General features: G+C 41.4%; 2 protein-coding genes across 4 annotated transcripts; both read left to right on the top strand.

The window, feature by feature from the left end:
- Positions 1–860: 860 nt before the first annotated feature.
- On the top strand, positions 861–10,687 carry cdkn1a (cyclin dependent kinase inhibitor 1A). Of its 3 annotated transcripts, XM_028576323.1 has the most exons (4): positions 861–1,113; positions 6,883–6,932; positions 9,254–9,713; positions 9,809–10,687. In XM_028576323.1, the coding sequence occupies exons 2-4, from the start codon at positions 6,891–6,893 to the stop codon at positions 9,862–9,864; spliced, it is 558 nt and encodes a 185-aa protein (XP_028432124.1). In that variant the 5' UTR covers positions 861–1,113; positions 6,883–6,890; the 3' UTR covers positions 9,865–10,687. The 3 variants fall into 3 exon arrangements, with proteins under 3 accessions (XP_028432124.1, XP_028432126.1, XP_028432125.1); XM_028576325.1 differs by lacking the exon at positions 6,883–6,932; XM_028576324.1 differs by lacking the exons at positions 861–1,113; positions 6,883–6,932 and adding an exon at positions 8,596–8,864.
- A 4,476-nt stretch (positions 10,688–15,163) lies between these two features.
- Positions 15,164–18,253, top strand: tmcc2 (transmembrane and coiled-coil domain family 2). The gene is made up of 5 exons (XM_028575061.1): positions 15,164–15,172; positions 15,505–15,921; positions 16,245–16,867; positions 17,498–17,633; positions 17,954–18,253. Exons 1-5 carry the CDS (start codon positions 15,164–15,166, stop codon positions 18,251–18,253), a joined length of 1,485 nt encoding a protein of 494 aa, XP_028430862.1.
- Positions 18,254–18,603: the final 350 nt, after the last annotated feature.

The raw sequence follows: 18,603 nt of genomic DNA, 5'->3' as shown, positions 1-18,603 counted from the left end.
ATCCAATACAAATGAAGTAGTAGTGAATTTTGATTTGACTCCAAATTTCATTATCTGTAATTGCATTTTCTATAAAATATCTTAAGCATATAGATATGCTAAAATAGTTAAGATATACTAGAATACAAAGGTTGAGACATATAGCCTAATCACATTTCAGATAGTTAAAACTAAATTGAAGACCTATTTTATAAACTTTTTACCTAAATGAAATGTGGATGTTGAAAGTCTTTCCACAGTAAAGTAGCAGATGGAGATGTTAATGTGGCATTTCAGATAGATTGTAGATCTATCCTATTGGAGGCTCCATATCATACAACTCGACATCAAAAGTAACAAGCGAAAATGTAATATAGATGTCTTATGAGTTTTGACTCATTTGAGATACATAAAAAAAAATACAGGGTGCAAGTCAGTGGACTGTGCTGCTGAAAAAGTCACTGTATATGTGGTGTATGTGTGCTGTATAGCCTGCAGTTACTGAGGAGTGAAGTCCTGAACTTTTTTCAGTAGTGAGATTGAGTCGAGAGAGACATATTACATTATTATTATTACACCATAAAGAGTTTGACATTGTAATGCGGGCTGTCTGGTGGTGAGACTTTATACGTTTTCATTGTTCATTGTGGTCAAAAAGGTGTTGGCTATATATGAATTTCAAACTGTGGGGCCTTTTCTGATTCCCACAAACATTGCAGCTTCTCTCCCATTGCCCATAACTTTTTTTCGGTCACAGCAATGTTCCCTGTTCAGCCCATGGTTCAGCCAGGCAACAAGTTCCTCTTCTACGCGCGCTTTTCCACGTGGTTGAACTTAAACCCTGATGACATCATCGATGACTCACGGTATCCACGGAGACGGGCCTCACAGTGAATGAACCATAGGAATGAACTGAACCCGCGGGAATCCACCTTCATGGAATAAACAGATCTATTCATGGAATACACTCAGAATGGTTGAATGCTGAAAGTAAAACTAATAATGTAATACTGATAGCAAAGTCTGTCGCCTACATTGCACAGTACTGGTCTGAAAAACAGACAGGAGGAGGGAGAGGTCCCTATCCCGGGACAGGAACCACAAACCTTCCAGGTCCTTCTCACGATCAAGGAGGTACTGATAGCTTTTGAGCTCTCTTGAGATCATTTCTGTCTTGTGTCATAGCAGATATTCATAGCAGTTGTTGATGTAAGTGTAGTAATATGACAGGTTTTATTTTTTTATTTTCTCCAACTACTGTAGATGTCTGTAGATGGGTTTTCTCTTGAGACACTGCACCACTGAGAATAACACTCAGAAGCATCTTTCACACATGCGCTGCAAAACTGAAATTTACCTAGACATTACCCAGTGGAGCTGTATGTGCGAATATAAATGTCCAAATCAGTTGGTTCGGACATCAGTCTTTACCCTGCCAGCTCCCTAGTACAAAGTCCAGGGCCTGATTGACTTGATTTTAACATCAGTCCTGAGTGATCTGATCACAAGTGGACAGCTCTAAGTACGTGTGTCTAAATCTTGTAATGTGGGCTGTCTGGTGGTGAGACTTTATACGTTTTCATTGTTCATTGTGGTCAAAAAGGTGTTGGCTATATATGAATTTCAAACTGTGGGGCCTTTTCTGATTCCCACAAACATTGCAGCTTCTCTCCCACTGCCCATAACGTTTTTTCGGTCACACCAATGCTCCCTGTTCAGCCCTTGCTTGTTCTTTTGCTTCTCTGCCGAAAACACTTGACTGGATAAAACACAGCAGTTAAGATAACGTTACATGTGTTGTGGAACGGAGCTAAGCTAGCTAGCTAGCGAACCAAGCATCAAGCTAGCTAGGTGACGTAGATTGTGTGAAACGGGAGATGTATCGCTAGTCCACTGAGCTGTTTCACACAAAACTAAGTGGTACTACGACAAACCTACGGGTAACTGAGACTTTCTATGGTTGAAAAATCATCTTTTAAATTGACGAACATCATATTTGTAATCCATGGCTCAATTCAAACGGGATCAAAAAATGATTTGCCTCTCCCCGTTCACTACCGTTCATATTTTTTCTGACTTAAGGTCCCATGATGTCCACCGGAAGGGGCGGGACTTCGGCTCTCTATTGTAGCCTGAATATGGACAGCTGTACATGGACATTCCCATTGACATATATACAATGGACCAATAGACCCCGTTGCTCTGGACGGAGACCAGTGAAGGCTATTAGAAGCACTTTTCCGGTGATCACTTGCTTTACTGCGCAGCCTCCAACTGACAGAGACAACGTAAATGTGACGTGAGCAACGTGTCTGAAAGTTGTAAGTCTTCTGGTAGCTGTGACAAGAGAAATCTCAATCATTTCCAATGTTACAGAGATGGAGAGTGTAGGTATATGTAAGGAGATAACATAAGCACAGGCTAATTATTGCTAACTAACATGCTAGTTAACATTAGTAATTAAACCTAAACAGCTAATGTAAGTCGAAACTGCCTGCGAGCTTCTCCTGTACTGTACGGTAATTCCTCTACTGTGCGACAGTAAGTCACTTGGTTATGACACAATCGTTAGCTTATTTTTACAAAAACGTCTGCTACGGAGCTCTAACATGAGGTACAAGGTAATGGAGCCTTTTATACATTGTCGTGTTTCTTTATAAATAAACAATGGACAAATAGAGTCTTTAAACGCTTCAGATGTAAAGTTATTCGCAGTCAAGTGACGTAAAAAAAAAATGGCGGTCAGTGTAATGCTAACAAGAGGTGATCGCTTCGTAGCAACAAAATGGCGCCATCGGAGGTTCGCGTTCTGAAGCGAAGCTTACCCCCTTGGACATTCCCCATTCACTACCGTACATATTTTTTTCCAAATTAAGGTTCCATTGTGGTGCCACCGAATTTGTTATAATTACTTATCAAAAACTAGCGAGTCCACAACTTTATAACACAGACAAACATCAAGCAGGTGCAACAACACAAGATAAAGCAAGCCAGCTACAGCTAGTCTCACATTGCCAGACCTACCTCCACAGCCTGTGGAAGAGGGTCTGGCTAGTCCACACCAGAGCCGTATATTAGAGAGAGTTTGGCCAACTCAAAACATGGGTGCCATATTGGATACCATTGTCAGATGACTCTACAGTCTAACCCTATATGGGACGAATATGCTATCTTGAAATAAATTGCTTATTTTCACCATAAACAGGCATATACATGTTATTATCAACATTGGTCAATATGTAAAAGGCCCTTATGGAAATATTTCATTGTATATTTACCTTCTATATCGTAAATGGGCCTATAAAAAAATGCCCATTGTAGTGAGTGACCACGTCTCCTAATAAGTCTCTGAGTAGTGTTTACCTTTCTAATGTCCGCTAGCATACGTACAGGCTAACTATAGCCAGTTAGCTTTGTGTGTAACATAACAAAAACCCACCCATCTCGTAGGAGCTTAAGGCTTTATATTTCATTCAATAAAATTATGGTACAAAAGGAGCACTAACGCAGGTCTTATGTTGACAATGTGGACGCAGATATAGGAAACTCCGAAGGCAGTCATAATGGACCTTTTTCACAGCAGACATGTTGACTTGTCGTAGTAGGAAAAGCACAGCTGAGATTGATAACCTTAATGATGGCTCAATTCCATCAAGTGTCCTAGTAAGATATCTCAGTGAGTCAGCACGCACAATACCAGGGCCTCTCCTAAGTGGAATGCAGCCATCAGTAATGGTTTAATACCAGGACCTCTCCTAAGTGGAATGCAGCCATCAGTAATGGGTTTGAACACACCTGTGCTTTTTCTACTATGACATGTCAACATGTCTGTCATGAAAAAGGTCTATATTTACCTAGCAGGCTAGATTAACACTGTTGCGCTAACGTTAGCAAACGTCGGCATAGCGTTAGCTAGCTGTCTAAACTTGTGAAAAGCCGAACAACATCCCCGTCCAAGCTGTGTTTCACTTTCCCGCCAGTATTATTATAAACATAATAAAGACACCTGGACTCGGTCGAGACCAAAAGCCATATGACTATGGCTAGATCACAAGCATTTAGGTACATGGAGTGCTAGCGAAAAAGCTAACCCTAGCATAAGGCTAACTTCAAACTTCATTCATTTCTAAAGCAGTGTTAGAACTTTGGTATGGTACACATTAACGATGGTATTACTATATTTGTCCTATGTAATTTGTTATCATATTGAAGAGAGAAATTGACATTTAACTCACACAATAATGAGTAGTTACTTAGCCTTCAGGTGGCGCTTTTCACCTTCAGCTCCCATACTTTTCGCCTTTTTGGTTCACGGGGGGACTTGTGAAATCTTTTGCTGCTTCCCTGTCTTTCATTGCAGCCAAACGCGCAACAGTGGGGCATTTTTTCAGTGATTTATTTCATTTTTAAAATAATTTATTACATTTTTCCACTATTCCCTGCACTATGTCAATGATAATCAGATGAATGTTGGTATCCAACATGAAGCACGAAACACGTGACCACCTCGGAACCAATCGCATAACAGGATACCTCAGAACATTTGATTCCCTAGTTGGCCACACTCTCTCTAACATACGGCTCTGGTCCACACTTCTGGCATGGGAGAAAAACGTGCTCTGGTTTATTGGCATTTCTTTAAACCAATCACTATCGTCTTGGGCAGCACTAAGCCCCGGACACAATGACAGTGCCTCTGCAAAATAGCCTCTTGAAGAAACTTGTTTTGTGTTCATTCAAAAGTTGTTTATGTCGCGCAAGAGAAAACTCTGATTGGACAGATAGTCTAGCTAGCTGTCTGGATTTACCCTGCAGAGATCTGAGGAGCAGTTAACCATAGTCCTCATAAAATGCCAACACAAAGAAAGCGGAGGGTGACGGACATCCGGTCTAAAAAGAGGGACATCCAGCGGAATTTCTGGCGGCACCTGAACAATCCCGGAAGTAAAACGTTGTCGATATAGACTACATATGTCAATGACTACAACTCAGCTAATATTACTCGCCATTTTTCTTGCTGCCTTTTTTTTTGCTGCCTTTTTTTTTGCCTAAATTTTCATAAAAAAACAAGCTTTTGTGAACAAAAGCCTTTACGATAAAGGATAGTGTAAAGGCTTTTGTTCACAAAAACATCAGGTAACTTGAGTGTAAAAAGTCAAGTGTTAAGGTTACATATACGTTATATACCGTAATCATAGTGGCAGGTGATAAGGTTGAAAACCTTGTGAAACTCAATAATTGAGGTAAGCGGCCATGAATAGTATGTGCTTTATATGGCGCCATTTATTGCATCAAACTTTTCACAGTGCAGAACAAAGGCCTGAATAAAACAAAGAAGATAATGAGTAAAGATAATTTGATGGGCTCGCAGACCCTCTGCACCGTGCAGCTGCCTTTGAGCTGAGAGATAATGAAGTGTCCACTCAGCTGTACAAATCACACCGCTGCTGCTCAGCAACAAACAGTAGGCTATGCACTCGTCTCATTGTATCTTTCCATTTAGTTTGTCTAGTAAACTTTATTAATTTCAGTCCACATCAATTCAATTTAATACAACTTTATTAATAAAGTATTTACTATTATTAGTTTCCTATACTTTATTAGTAAAGTAAAGAACATAAAAAGAACATTAAGTAAAAACATACAGGAAATGGACATACACAGATGAAACAAACATGAAAAGGAGCTGTTCAAGGCTGATGGTCCAATTGCTTTTAAAATAGTAAAAGTCATAATAAAAAAATAACTAAATCACCCCTGAATATAGCTGGACTCTGGCTTTAAGTCTGAGTTTGTTTGTTTTGTGTCCTGTCAGTCTCCTACTTAACAAAGGACTCACTGTGATCAGTTGGGCCTTTATACTCCGCATCCTACAGTTAGAGCTCTTGTTGTTGACATGCTGGGAACTAGGCTGATGCTGTTGGGAAGCGTGAGGAGTCTCTTGGCTGACCTGATGCCAGATAAACAAGCCTGGCTTCAACAAGAGGACAGAGGACAATATGTAACCAATGTGAAAGCACAGACTTGCAACAAGCATGTATTGTAATATATTGATTAACCTATAATAATAAATAATTTATTAGTTGATATATATATATATATATATATATATATATATATATATATATATATATATATATATATATATATATATATAAAGTATAAAGCTAACAAATGTAGTGTAGTTAGTAAAGTTTGCCATTTAACCATAGTCAAGAAGAAAGCAGCATAAAAAGTCCCTCAGTTTGTATTTATGTAACATTAACAAATAGGCCTACTAATGGTAGGCCTATTTGTTAATTGTGATATTTCTACTTTAAATCAAGTAACAGATGTGAATACTTCTCCAATCACTGCTGTCTTGGTTTATGGTTTTCCACCACTTATTTGTGTGATCTGAAACTGAAAATTGCCTGTGCCGATGCGCACTGAGGAACAGAGAGAAAGGGGCCGTGCTGGGTCCATATATAAGAAGGCTGGGTCACCCTGTGCTGGAATTTCCTCCCGACAGCATGCATATATTAGCCTACTACGGAGCAGCCAAACTCTCACGTGTGCTCATGTGTTTCACCGGGAAAAATTCCACGTGTGTGCCAGCAGTCCCCGCCCCTGCATGGGAAAAGAAGTCCTCCTTATAGTAGACCCACGGTCCCCACCCACCGGAGTTCGTAAAAGTTTAGCCCAGGTCCAGTGTCTGTGAGAATACTTGGAGAACTTATCAAGGAGTAACGTTAGGCTAACGTAACTATTTGGTCGCTTAAGTTGTATATCATTTATTTGAGAGGGTGTGTTGGAGAACATAAGCCTCGGGCATTTTTTTTTTTTACACCAGAGCTGCTGTTGTAAAAAGATAAAAATAAAAAAAACAAGGAGGCAAATAAACAGACTAGATTTATTCAACAGGGTTGAATATGAAGGATTTAAGCTGGACTAGACTGCCGTCGACTGATAATGTAAGTAAAATTACTGTGAACTTAAATGTTTGTTTTTGGTTTTTTTTATAGCATTGCTGGTGATTTGTTCGTTTGCAAGCAACTCTAGAAACGTCTTGGTTATATGTCTGTAATATATAGCCTATATAGCTATATAGTCTATTTATTTACAGTAGCCTATATTGTCTTTTTTTCATATGTTCAGTCTTACAAATTATATGTTTGCAACAGCTTCCCGCTACTCATAGAACTCAAGTTCTATTGTTTTATGTTGACATACGTTTTCAGGGGTCAGTTTATCACTCAAAACGTGACCAACAATCTTCTAAACCCATACAGGCATTTTATCAGAGTGATTTTAATATGTATGGTTGGTGAGAGAGATCGCTCGGTGACTCAGGCTGCAGTGACAGCCCAGTTTGACTGGAATGCACGAGCTCCAGCCTCACGTGGAGCAGTGTAGTAACTGGGCTGGGTCTCTGGTCTCTGTCTGTCACAGACCGTAAAAATAATGGACGTAACGGCAGTGACGTCTGTGGACTACTGTTTTTGGAGCGTCGAGTTCATGGGTGTCGGCTGTAATAAGAACGGGATAGATGGATAGGCGGAGCGAGGGCGGGGCCCCCGTTCATTTCTAGGAGAGTTGCTCAGTGGCGCGAAAACCGCGTATAAAATGACCCGGATGATCAGCACTGCTTCCACTGTGCTGTATAATAATGTGCCCAAGGAAACTAGAAACTTTCTTTTTTCCTCGACTGTGCCCAACTTGCCCAAGCAATATATAATTCATACTTACGTCATTACAATTTTGACTCACATTTTAACTAAACCTTTGCAAGAAAACACTCCTTTCATTTATTTATTCATTTAATAAATAGTAACAACCCCATACGAATAATATTAATGTGCCATTTACGGTGTGTCTGTCTTTTTTTTTTTTTTTTTTAGTCTATGGTCATGACATGTTATGATCAGAAACAGATAAAAGATGTGATCTTAAATCAATAGCTTTTTTTTTTTTATCAAACTAACTTCTGACATTTGAAAAATATGAATTTCAATATCATCAATATCAAGTTCATGGGAAAAATGCCACATTCCAAACATCAGAGTAGTCTGCTGTGCTGTGCTGTGTAGCTACAGCCAAGTCAGATGACAGGACAGGACATGTTCTACCAGACTTCTACTCATATTTATATATTTTTATTAAACAAATTGGCAGGGATCATTTTTCCAAGTCAAACTGAAGTTAGTGTGTCTGACTGTTAATGTGGTTGGTTAACAGTGTCTGTGTGGTTCTTACATCTCAACCAATCGTCCGTATGAAACCGGTGCAGTTTCTGTACTATTAGATAAAATGTAATCCATTTAATGAGCGGAGTGGCTCCCAAATTAATATTATTCTAATTACAATGACTCCTCCCCACAAGTGCTTTAGCTGGATAATTAGGGTGAGCCAGCCCTTCCCGGATGACCATTATCACTTATCATTCTCCTCAGACACATCTGATTCCTTCCTGGAGCTCTTCCAGGAAAGTGGCCATTTAACCCACATTCTTGGAATAGTTTGTATATGAGTGTTGTGTAAATATACAGATGTGGAAATCACTGAATTAATAATACGATTCTTTAATCTAACCTCTTCTATTATCCTCATCAATGCTTAGCTGCTCATTGAGGTTTGCAACTTGTTGAGCTGACTGTCTGTAGAAGGTCTGACGTTGCCTCCTAGCGGTGACTCTGTGTGTCTGCAGTGATCACAGTCTAGAGCTGCTGAGGACTTGCCTTTACATGTCTGTCTGAGATTATGTCCAGGCATGTACCAGTGATTCACACAGGAGGGCTCAATGAGTCACTGGCTGCTCATGATCCTATAAAGAGCTGCCCAGTAACACGGCAGTCTGAGATGCACTGTAGTTCACATTGAGGATACTTTAACTGGTTAGAGCCATGGTAAGGCCGATTTCCACTTTTTTTTTTAAATTGAAGCAGTCACCCAGGGTGGATTTCTAGCATGGATTGGAATTATTTTTTCTCTCCAAATTTTAGAATTAGATTGGTTTCTAAATTAAGCTTTTTATTCACTTGGGTGAAACCAATGCATCTTTTATCTCTGAAAATGTATACTTTACAGTCAAGTGTCTGTCTGAGAATTAGAGCTGCAGCCATGAATTGATTAATCAATAAATTGGTTTGGCATATTAGCAGGTTCATTGATAATGAAGAGAAAAGTTTTGAGTGATAATCATACAGCTCATCACCACTGTCTAAAGCGTTTGTTGGTGATGTCCAGCAGCGGGGCTTTTCCATCTAACCAGTGGTCTTTTCTCTGTTTCCTGCAGTGTGGAACGATGGATACTCGCAAGCGGATCGGGCATCGGATCGGGCATCGGATCGGGAAAGGCCCTGCTCGACGAAACCTGTTTGGCCCAGTCGACAGAGAGCAGCTGCAGGTGGAGTACCAGGCTGCCCTGCAGGAAGACCTGGAGGAAGCTTGCCAGCGATGGGGCTTCGACTTCATCTCAGACAAGCCTCTGGAGAGAAGCGATTTCCAGTGGCATGCCATCCCAGCCAACAAGGTGCCGCTGCTCTACAGATCCTGTATGCTTGGTCCGGGACGTACAGAAGGTCAGAGGACAGCAGAGGCAGCAGTTAAGCCCAAGGGACAAGGAAGGGTGGAGCCACCACAGAGTGACAAGGAGAACATCCCATGTTCGCCAGAGAGATGTGCACTCAACATGGAGAAAACACCAGAGAGAAGAGAGAACACAGGGCTGAAGAGGAAGCAGACAAACATTACAGGTACATATTTAGATATTTTAAATGTGAATGTGAGTAGAGTTGTGATTTCATGTTTACTTTGCATGAGCTGAATTTCCTGTTCTTTATCCCAACAGATTTCTATCAGGCTAAAAGAAGAGTAGTTTGGATGCCACTCAAATCCGGCGAGTGATTTGCGGTGCAGTATCCTGCAAAAGTTGCCAATATCCCAAGAGAACCACACAAACAGTGCTACACTCGGGAAATCTACAGTCTGCACAGCCACTCGCCAGGAGGTACTGGACCCAGTGAATTATCTGACAACAGAAGAGACCTCAGCTATACATCATTATTATATATTACTGTAAGGTAAATTAGGGTACTGTATTCACTCAAGGGGGGGTTGGTGTTTACCCAGTGATAAGAAGGGGACATTTGAGCAGAGAAGATTAACGGTAATCTCTCGAATCAGTGGATTTATACTGATTTGGATCATGGAGATGCCAAAGAGTTGAGTGACATTTCCTACTGTACATTCCACAGGTCTGAAAATGTATGTCACCTCTGTACTTTTAGCAGTATGGAGATATGATGATGGACACATTACTGCAGAGACTTGAAACAGATGTCATGTTGGTTCTAATCATTGTGACAAATTGCAGAATAATCTTAAGCCCTTTGGTTTCTCTGTTCAAATCCACTCTTTTTTTTTTTTTTACAATGTTTTTTCTTTAAGTGAATCATGGGGGCTAGCAGTTATTTTGTGTGTTGAAAAAATGCTTGAAAGATGTTTGATATCCTGTACATGCAGTTGCTTTGCTTTAGATTTTTAACGTGCCATCATGTCCTCTTTCATTTTTTTTCCATCTGCTGTATGTCGATAGATTTATCAAAGCAGATCTCCACAAGTGCCCTGTCTGGACTCTGACATTGCAGGTTAGGAGCGTAGCACCATGTCTTAGGAACACTTAAAAACATTTATATTAGGGTTTACATAAACATATATACATGTTGACTGGTATATATATATATATATATATATATATATATATATATATATACCAGTCAAAAGTTTGGGGTCACTTAGAAATTTCCATTCCACTCCATTACAGACAGAATACCAGCTGCATTGTTTTTTTAACAAGGGCAACAGTTTTCAGATTACATTTATGTGCTTACATAATTGCAAAAGAGTTCTCCAATGTTTTCTCCGTTAGCCTTTTAAAATGATATCAGATTAGTAAACAGAATGTGCCTTTGGACCATTGGATGAATGTTTGCTGATAATAGGCAATGTAGATAATGCATTAAAGATCAGCCACTCCTTTCTACAACAGTCAAGAACCCTTTTGCAATTATGTAAGCACATAATGTAATCGGAAAACTGCTGCCCTGGTTAAAAAAACAATGCAACCGATCTCAGCTGGTATTCTGTCTGTATGTATGTGTGTGTATATATATATATATATACACACACACACACATACATAGAGTTTATATACAGTATGGTTATGTAGCACAATTATTTATATATATATATATATATATATATATATATATATAAAAACATTGCAGTGTTGCACATACATCTGATGGTGTGTCCAAAGCACCCAGGATCAAGTGCCTTTACAGTATTTGTTCCGGTATTTGAAACTTCGTAAAGGACATTCAGAAGAACGTCCTCTCAGAAGCAAATTAATTTACTAAGCTAAAGCTAACATGCTTTATTCTTTTCTATTTGGAAGCATAGTGCAATTTTGACTGACAATGTGTTGTGATCTGCCTCAAAACAAACGATACTTCTTGATACTTATTTCGGTCCATGTCCGCAAATCTTCTGGTAGGGTTAATCAGAATGGGTGTCAAACAAGGTCACTGTAATGCTAATCCTTACCAACTGACAGCTTAAACATGTTCGCCGCTGCAAATACAGAGCTAAGCAAAGAACAGCATTACCCCACACAATGAATGCACTTCTGTTTGTAGATGCTTGTGCACAGGTCCTACATATTGTTTTGTGTTAAAAACTACAAATGAAATATCTATCTTTATTTATTGTGAGATATTATGCCTTGTGTTGATTTAGTTTTTGTTTAATTATGAGAATTATAATACAATTGTTCAGATGAAACTTTCTTGTGAATGTTGTGCTTTTATGTCCCTCGTCATGTGCACACACACACACACACACGTACGTTTCACATCCAACACATTCAAACATATTATTTATGATTGTTGTGATCACAGTCCCTTTCTGGGGGGTTGCATAGCCCGTGTATGAAGTACTTGAACTTAACTTAAATGGTTGCACGTTTAATTTCACTACATTTCTTTGACAGCTGCAGGTACAAGTTACTCTGCTGATGAACATACAAAATGTATGATCATTTTATAAAATATGACAGTATTATAGATTAAACATTACATGTCATTTAGCTAATGTTTTTATTCAAAGTGACTTACAATTGCTATATATGTCAGAGGTCACACACCTCTGGAGCAACTAGGGGTTACATTTCTTGCTCATAGACACATTGGTTGATGTACCACAGTGGGAATTGAACTCCAAGCTCCTATACCAAAGGCATGTGTCATATCCACTGCGCCATCACCACCCGTTAAATGGAATGCACTCAAAATTAGCTCAACCATCAGCATCAGTAAAATGCAACATACATTCACATGTATGCATCCGTATTAATAGGGCCCAAGCACTTTTACTTTTGATACTTTACATGTTCATGATTATATATATATATATATATATATATATATATATATATATATATATATATATATATATATATATATATATATATATTTTCTTACATTTGAATCCATAACGTTTACTACTATGTTTACACTGTGGTATTGCCACAAGTAAAACATCTAAACCACTGCACTTGAGTGTGTCTGGATTTGATGCCACACCTTGTCTATGGATGACGTTTTTTTCCTCTTTAAAATGTAGGCCTATTTCAGTTTTGTTTCTAAGATGGTGATGACATCTTGTTTACCTTTGATTGTATGGTGGGTATCCCTCCACAGACACACGGGCGAGCACAGAGTGAGGCTTGAAGTTGGGTGAGTAGAACTTGAAGCAGCCTCGAGTAGCTCAAACAGGCTTCTGTTGTTGTAACACACTTTTCCCTCCTTTGTGAAGGAGGTAAATTAAGAGAGTGAGTCACCGCTCAGGCAGACAATGTGTACTTTGGCACTGCATCACTGCAGCCCCACATCAGCGCACACAAGTGTTTGTATTAAGGGTTTATAGGGGATGAAGGGCCCGGAGCAGGCTCTGCTGTGCTCCCTCCTCCCTTTCCCTTCCCCTCCCTGCCTCAGCGCAGCGGCACAGAGGCACCTGCACGCCTGCGCTAAGCTCTCCCATCCCCCCCGCCCATTTCCCTCCATCATCTGTCCCTTAGTTACAACATCCTTTATAGGGCAGGACAGCAAGCATTTGCATTTAGACTAAAAGAGAGAGACGGCGAGAGGTAAGAGAGCCAGAGGGAGGCGGAGGGAGCTTATGACACAAAGGAGAGAGAGAGAGAGAGAGAGAGAGAGAGAGAGAGAGAGAGAGAGAGAGAGAGGGAGAGAGAGAGAAAGAGAGAGAGGGAGAGAGAGAGAGAGAGAGAGAGAGAGAGGGAGAGAGACCAGAGCATTAGAGAGAGAGAGAGGGAGGTAGTGGGAGGCTGCAGTTATCGATGGCATTAACAATGGAGCGTTAGGATCCAGTGAGGTGTTGTAGTCAGCCATACAGCGGCTGGGGGTTAAGATATTTTGAGGAGGGGGGCTCCTCCTCGGTGAGCACAGGGGGAGGAGGAGGAGGTGGGAGGAGGATGGGCCTCGAACACAGACTTGCAATGGCACTGCAAAAATTGGATTAAAGCAGTATGGTAACGTTTCTAATTTAATTTATTGCTGTGCTACTTGTGTCTCATCCTCATGTGTCCCGCATCCACGCTCGTTGACATCCATCAGCCGTCTGTCATGTCACAGTGTGTCCTCCTGCCGAGTGGAGAAGGCATGGGCATGCCCCATGCTCTAGTTCTTTTGATTGTGCCATAGACATCTGCCATCTCCATCCTCATCGCAGCCTTCTCTCCCGACCCACCGGGAGCCTTTTTGACCCATCGCCGGATTCATCCCCGTTAGGTTTAGGCATCTGCTCGGGTCCGTGTTGTTGTTTATTTTTTTTCTTGTATTGTTTTAACCCATAGCCTATGTGACGCCGGACACTGCACCCCCACCCCCCCCCCCCCTTCCTCGCCTGAGCCATTGCTTATAGTTGCCGCATAAGCATCTCACTCTCTGTGACAAGATCAGGAAATGATTAACCACCAGGGATTGCAGTCATCTGTTTTTTTTCCTTCTCTCCATTAGCCTACAATGTGACTGTAACCTACTTTGTCTATAAAAAAAAAAAATCTAATAAAAAAGAAAAATTGCCTCGCTTCGCTCCGATTTATAATAGCACGAGCAGCGTGTGCTCATATCCCAGTGTCACGCAAATAGAATACAAACTCGTCTGGAGAAATGAGTTTAGCGATATGAGATGTTTCTAGCCTACTGAGCTCATGTTTGCAGGGTCTGATTAGGCTACACTGTTTTGACGTCAGGAAGAGATTCATCAACAATTCCGCTAAGATACAGGCTATAACAGGGCATTCCCTCCTAGATCATTGAGATCAATCAGAATGATCCAGGACATATTTAGATTTACATATATTGACCTATAGAACATTTAAATATAGACCATCCCATAGCCTACATTTCATCATCTATTATCTGTCTGTCACCATCATGATTTTAAATAGCCTACACCATGCAGCATGCTTTTACCTTCCTATTGCCTCATACAGACCTGATGCATTTTTAAACGAAAGGTGTTTGACTGTAACTTGTTTGTGGCGAAGCTGAGTTTCTGAGGCTGTGCAGAGCAGGAAACAGACTAATTATGTTTCATCTAATTAATGCATCATGGCCTTTCTGTGTACTCTCTGATGCCTCCACTAAATCAATTATGGACATAACTGACTGACTCTCGTTTCAGAAGCCAAAGTGATTAGGAGATATTTATTTTAAAAGTCTGTAATTCCCTAATTATTTCCAAGACGTTTCCTCCAACAAGCTTTGTAATTTGGTGATAATTATAAATAAAATAGGGACAAAGTTAGCTGAATTTTATTTGTCAGTTTTCTTAAAATTATTATTTCTTTACTTTTTTCACTGAACAAGAAAGACAATGGCAGTTTGTCAGCTGAGTTTATAAGCATTTGGTAATACTCCAAATGCATCTAATTGGAAGAAACATTGGAAGCTCTTATTGAGCCCAAGTGAATATTTGTTAATTTACTGAAACTTTTACCCTCATATATGTTAAAATGTATGTTGATCTGTAGTTTAAGGTTCAGTGCTTGACTAAAAGACTCTGGATTATGATTAGTTCAAGGACACTTCAAGGATATTATTGAGAAATTACAGAGCCGTAAATGAAAGCCGTATGACTATTTTTGGAAAGTCAAAACCTAATAGGGAACGCACAACAGTTTGTCTGTTATGGCACCATCAGATGGATACTTTTCCATTTAAGTTTAATTTTGACTTTTTTTTCCCCGCGCGGGAAAACTTTTTCAAAAAGAAAGGACAAATAATTAAAATCAGGATGCAACAATGGATACAATCTTCCTTTTGTACTTTGACTTGAGTAGATTTCAGTACATGTTATGTTCCCTGGACTTGAGGAAAGTCATGTCAATCGTACTTCATCTGTAGTAGTTGTAGTACTCTCTCCACCCCTGATTACCTCCCCCCTGCCCTCTCGTCCCCTCAGCTGGACAAGAGCGAAGTGACAACTCTAGGCCTACCCTCCACCACCAGCCATGGAGGCTCTGACAGTAACATCAGTGCGGACGGAGCGGCGGCAGCAGCAGCAGCAGCATCAGCATCGGGGGTCATGGCCTGCGGGGGTGCAGAGGGTTTTGGGGTCGTCGAGCCACAGCGGACACGTGCTGCCTTGGAGCATCTGCAGCAGAAGATCCTGAAGGTCACCGAGCAGATTCGTGTGGAACAGGAGGCCCGAGACGACAACGTTGCAGAGTACCTGAAGTTGGCCCACAACGCAGACAAACAGCAGGCATCCAGGATCAAGCAGGTGTTTGAGAAGAAGAACCAGAAGTCAGCACAGACCATCGCACATTTGCACAAGAAACTAGAGCACTATCACAAGAAGCTTAAGGAGATAGAACAGGTGGGTGAGGAAGCGTGTGTGCAGTTAGTGCATGAACATGTTGATGTGCAGCTGTTTTTTGTACTGTGGCTGTTTTGTATAATTACTGTATCTCGTGGCTGACTCAAACAAGTGTTGAACTATCTTTGTGAGGACAGTTGTGTCCAAATATAGACTGATGATTCTCATCTCCTAAACCAATGCATCATCCTGTGTCTCACCTAATTCTCTACAGGGCCTGCTTTCCTCATCTATCTTCCTGCAGTTCTCTCCCTTAACCTAATCTCTCCTACCTTTGAGATCCTCCACTTCTCTGCTTCCTCATTTCTCTTCCCTCTCTACAGAATGGACCGGCCCGGCAGCCCAAAGATGTCCTGCGGGACATGCAGCAGGGATTAAAGGATGTTGGGGCCAATGTTCGTGCTGGGATAAGTGGTTTTGGAGGTGGAGTAGTTGAAGGGGTCAAAGGTGGAGTATCCGCCTTCACTCACACAGCCGTGGTCTCCAAGCCGAGAGAGTTTGCCAGTCTTATCAGGAACAAGTTTGGCAGCGCCGATAACATTGCTCACCTAAAGGACTCACTCGAGGACGGAGTCGGGGGCCACTCTGAGGACACCCCGACACCTCGTGCACTGAGTGGAAGTGCCACTCTGGTCTCCAGCCCAAAATACGGCAGCGACGACGAGTGCTCCAGCGCCACGTCGGGCTCCGGAGTGGGCAGTAATTCTGGTGGGGCAGGGGGAGGAGGAGGAGGAGGACTGTTAGGACCAACCATGGGGAGCCCCAGACTGGACGGGCACCACCACCACCACCATCACATGCACAGCTCTTGGGACTCTCTACTTGAGGGCCTGCAGGAGATCAAAGCCAGTCAGGCGCACATGGAGGATGCCATCGAGGACATGAAGGGCCAGCTGCAGAGTGACTACTCCTACATGACTCAGTGCCTGCAAGAAGAAAGATACAGGTACAAGTCACACTAAGGAACGCTGGTGTTTTCACTACAGTCTTTACAATGTAGTTCACTGGAAGGATAAGGCTGGCAATATTCTGTATTGTTGTTATTGTCAACGAGTCCCATGAAAAGACCAAAACCAACAGCACTTCGGTACCCTGTTACATTACATTACATTTAACTGAGGCTTTTTATCCATTATATGTCAGAGGCTGCATGCCTCTGGAGCAACTATGGGTTTAGTGTCTTGCTCAGAGACACATTGGTTGATGTATCACAGTAGGAATTGAACCCAGACCTCCCACACCAAAGGCATGTGTCATATCCACTGCGCCATCACCACCTATACCCTCTAAGCCCATTTGTTTCTACTAAAGATATACATCTTTAAAAAAAAAGTCACAAATATATTCTTTCATTTAAAAAAAAAAAAAAAAAAAAAAGACAATCATTTCCTGTCACATCTGGATAGTCATTTTTAGCAAACGTTACTCAAACAGGAGTAAATAGTGAATTTGTTGGGGGGCTATTTTCATTTGTGGATTAATACACATTTGATGCACTAGCTGGTATTTACTACAGCAGGACAATCACAATCTTTTGTATTATTTTGAAGATTCTTGTGTGTGTTTTGTACTTCAGGTATGAGCGACTTGAGGAACAGCTGAATGACTTAACAGAGCTGCACCAGAATGAGATGACTAACCTTAAACAGGAGCTCGCCAGCATGGAGGAAAAAGTCGCCTACCAGTCCTACGAGAGAGCACGAGACATTCAGGTCTTCACCTCTTGAAACTTGGCTTCAAATCTTCCGTTTTTTTCTATCATATCAAATATTCTCAGTTGTTCTTAATTAAGAGTAAAACACTGAAAAGCTCAGTGACCAACTGTCACTAGATTTTGATTCAAATTTCGCTAAATCCTGGTTGGTGCAATGTCAACTGTACAAGACATCACACTGTTTCAACTGAGCCCCCAAGGGAAAAAAATAAAGACCTCTTGTGTATGTATTTCATAGTAAAAAAGCTGATTGAGAAATACGTTTTCAGGGCCTTTCATACCAAAAAAACTCTGTGGTTACTCTGTGTGTACATACAGGAGGCGGTGGAGTCGTGCCTGACCCGCATCACCAAGCTGGAGCTGCAGCAGCAACAGCAGCAGGTGGTCCAGTTGGAGGGAGTGGAGAACGCCAATGCTCGAGCTCTGCTGGGCAAACTCATCAACATCATCCTGGCGCTCATGGCCGTGCTGCTGGTCTTTGTCTCCACCATGGCCAACTTCATCACCCCGCTGATGAAGACCCGAGCCCGGGTGGCCGCCACCGTCCTGCTGACCTTGCTGCTGTTCGTCCTGTGGAAGCAGTGGGACTTTGTGGAGCCGTGGCTGCTGCCCAGCTGAGCTCCCTGAGAGAGAGAGAGAGAGAGAGAGAGAGAGAGAGAGAGAGAGAGAGAGAGTCCAGTGGGGGCCAGAGCAGAGAATCACAAACTCAGTCACCACCACTGAAGGATTCAGAGGCTGAAATGAAATCAGGGCCACTTTGAGTGTGAAGGTGGAGCATCTGAGGACAAAACATGGCACTTTTAAGACGAAGGAGTGTGACCAGATCTGGCCTGCAGAGAGTGTTGGGGGGTGTTTACAGTGAAAAAGAACAGAAAGTGTCTGCCTGCCAAGCGAGAAAAGACATCATCTCATCAAATCTGTTGGTGTTGATGACCAATCATCGATTGCATTGCTGTCACCAAAAACTG

Source organism: Perca flavescens, chromosome 4, assembly GCF_004354835.1.
Source record: "Perca flavescens isolate YP-PL-M2 chromosome 4, PFLA_1.0, whole genome shotgun sequence".
In the NCBI taxonomy this organism is placed as follows: domain Eukaryota; kingdom Metazoa; phylum Chordata; class Actinopteri; order Perciformes; family Percidae; genus Perca; species Perca flavescens.
Note: the sequence above shows the minus strand (reverse complement) of the source record. Positions and strands in the feature narration are given on the sequence as shown.

Bases quoted from the DNA above. Each gene is read 5' to 3' on its own strand.
- tmcc2 (XM_028575061.1), top strand. The intron at 15,922-16,244 runs GTGGGTGAGGAA...CCCTCTCTACAG, and splicing joins AGCTTAAGGAGATAGAACAG to AATGGACCGGCCCGGCAGCC. The intron at 16,868-17,497 runs GTACAAGTCACA...TTTGTACTTCAG, and splicing joins CTGCAAGAAGAAAGATACAG to GTATGAGCGACTTGAGGAAC.
- cdkn1a (XM_028576323.1), top strand. From the start codon at position 6,891: ATGAAGGATTTAAGCTGGACTAGACTGCCGTCGACTGATAAT. The intron at 6,933-9,253 runs GTAAGTAAAATT...TGTTTCCTGCAG, and splicing joins GACTGCCGTCGACTGATAAT to TGTGGAACGATGGATACTCG. The intron at 9,714-9,808 runs GTACATATTTAG...TTATCCCAACAG, and splicing joins GAAGCAGACAAACATTACAG to ATTTCTATCAGGCTAAAAGA.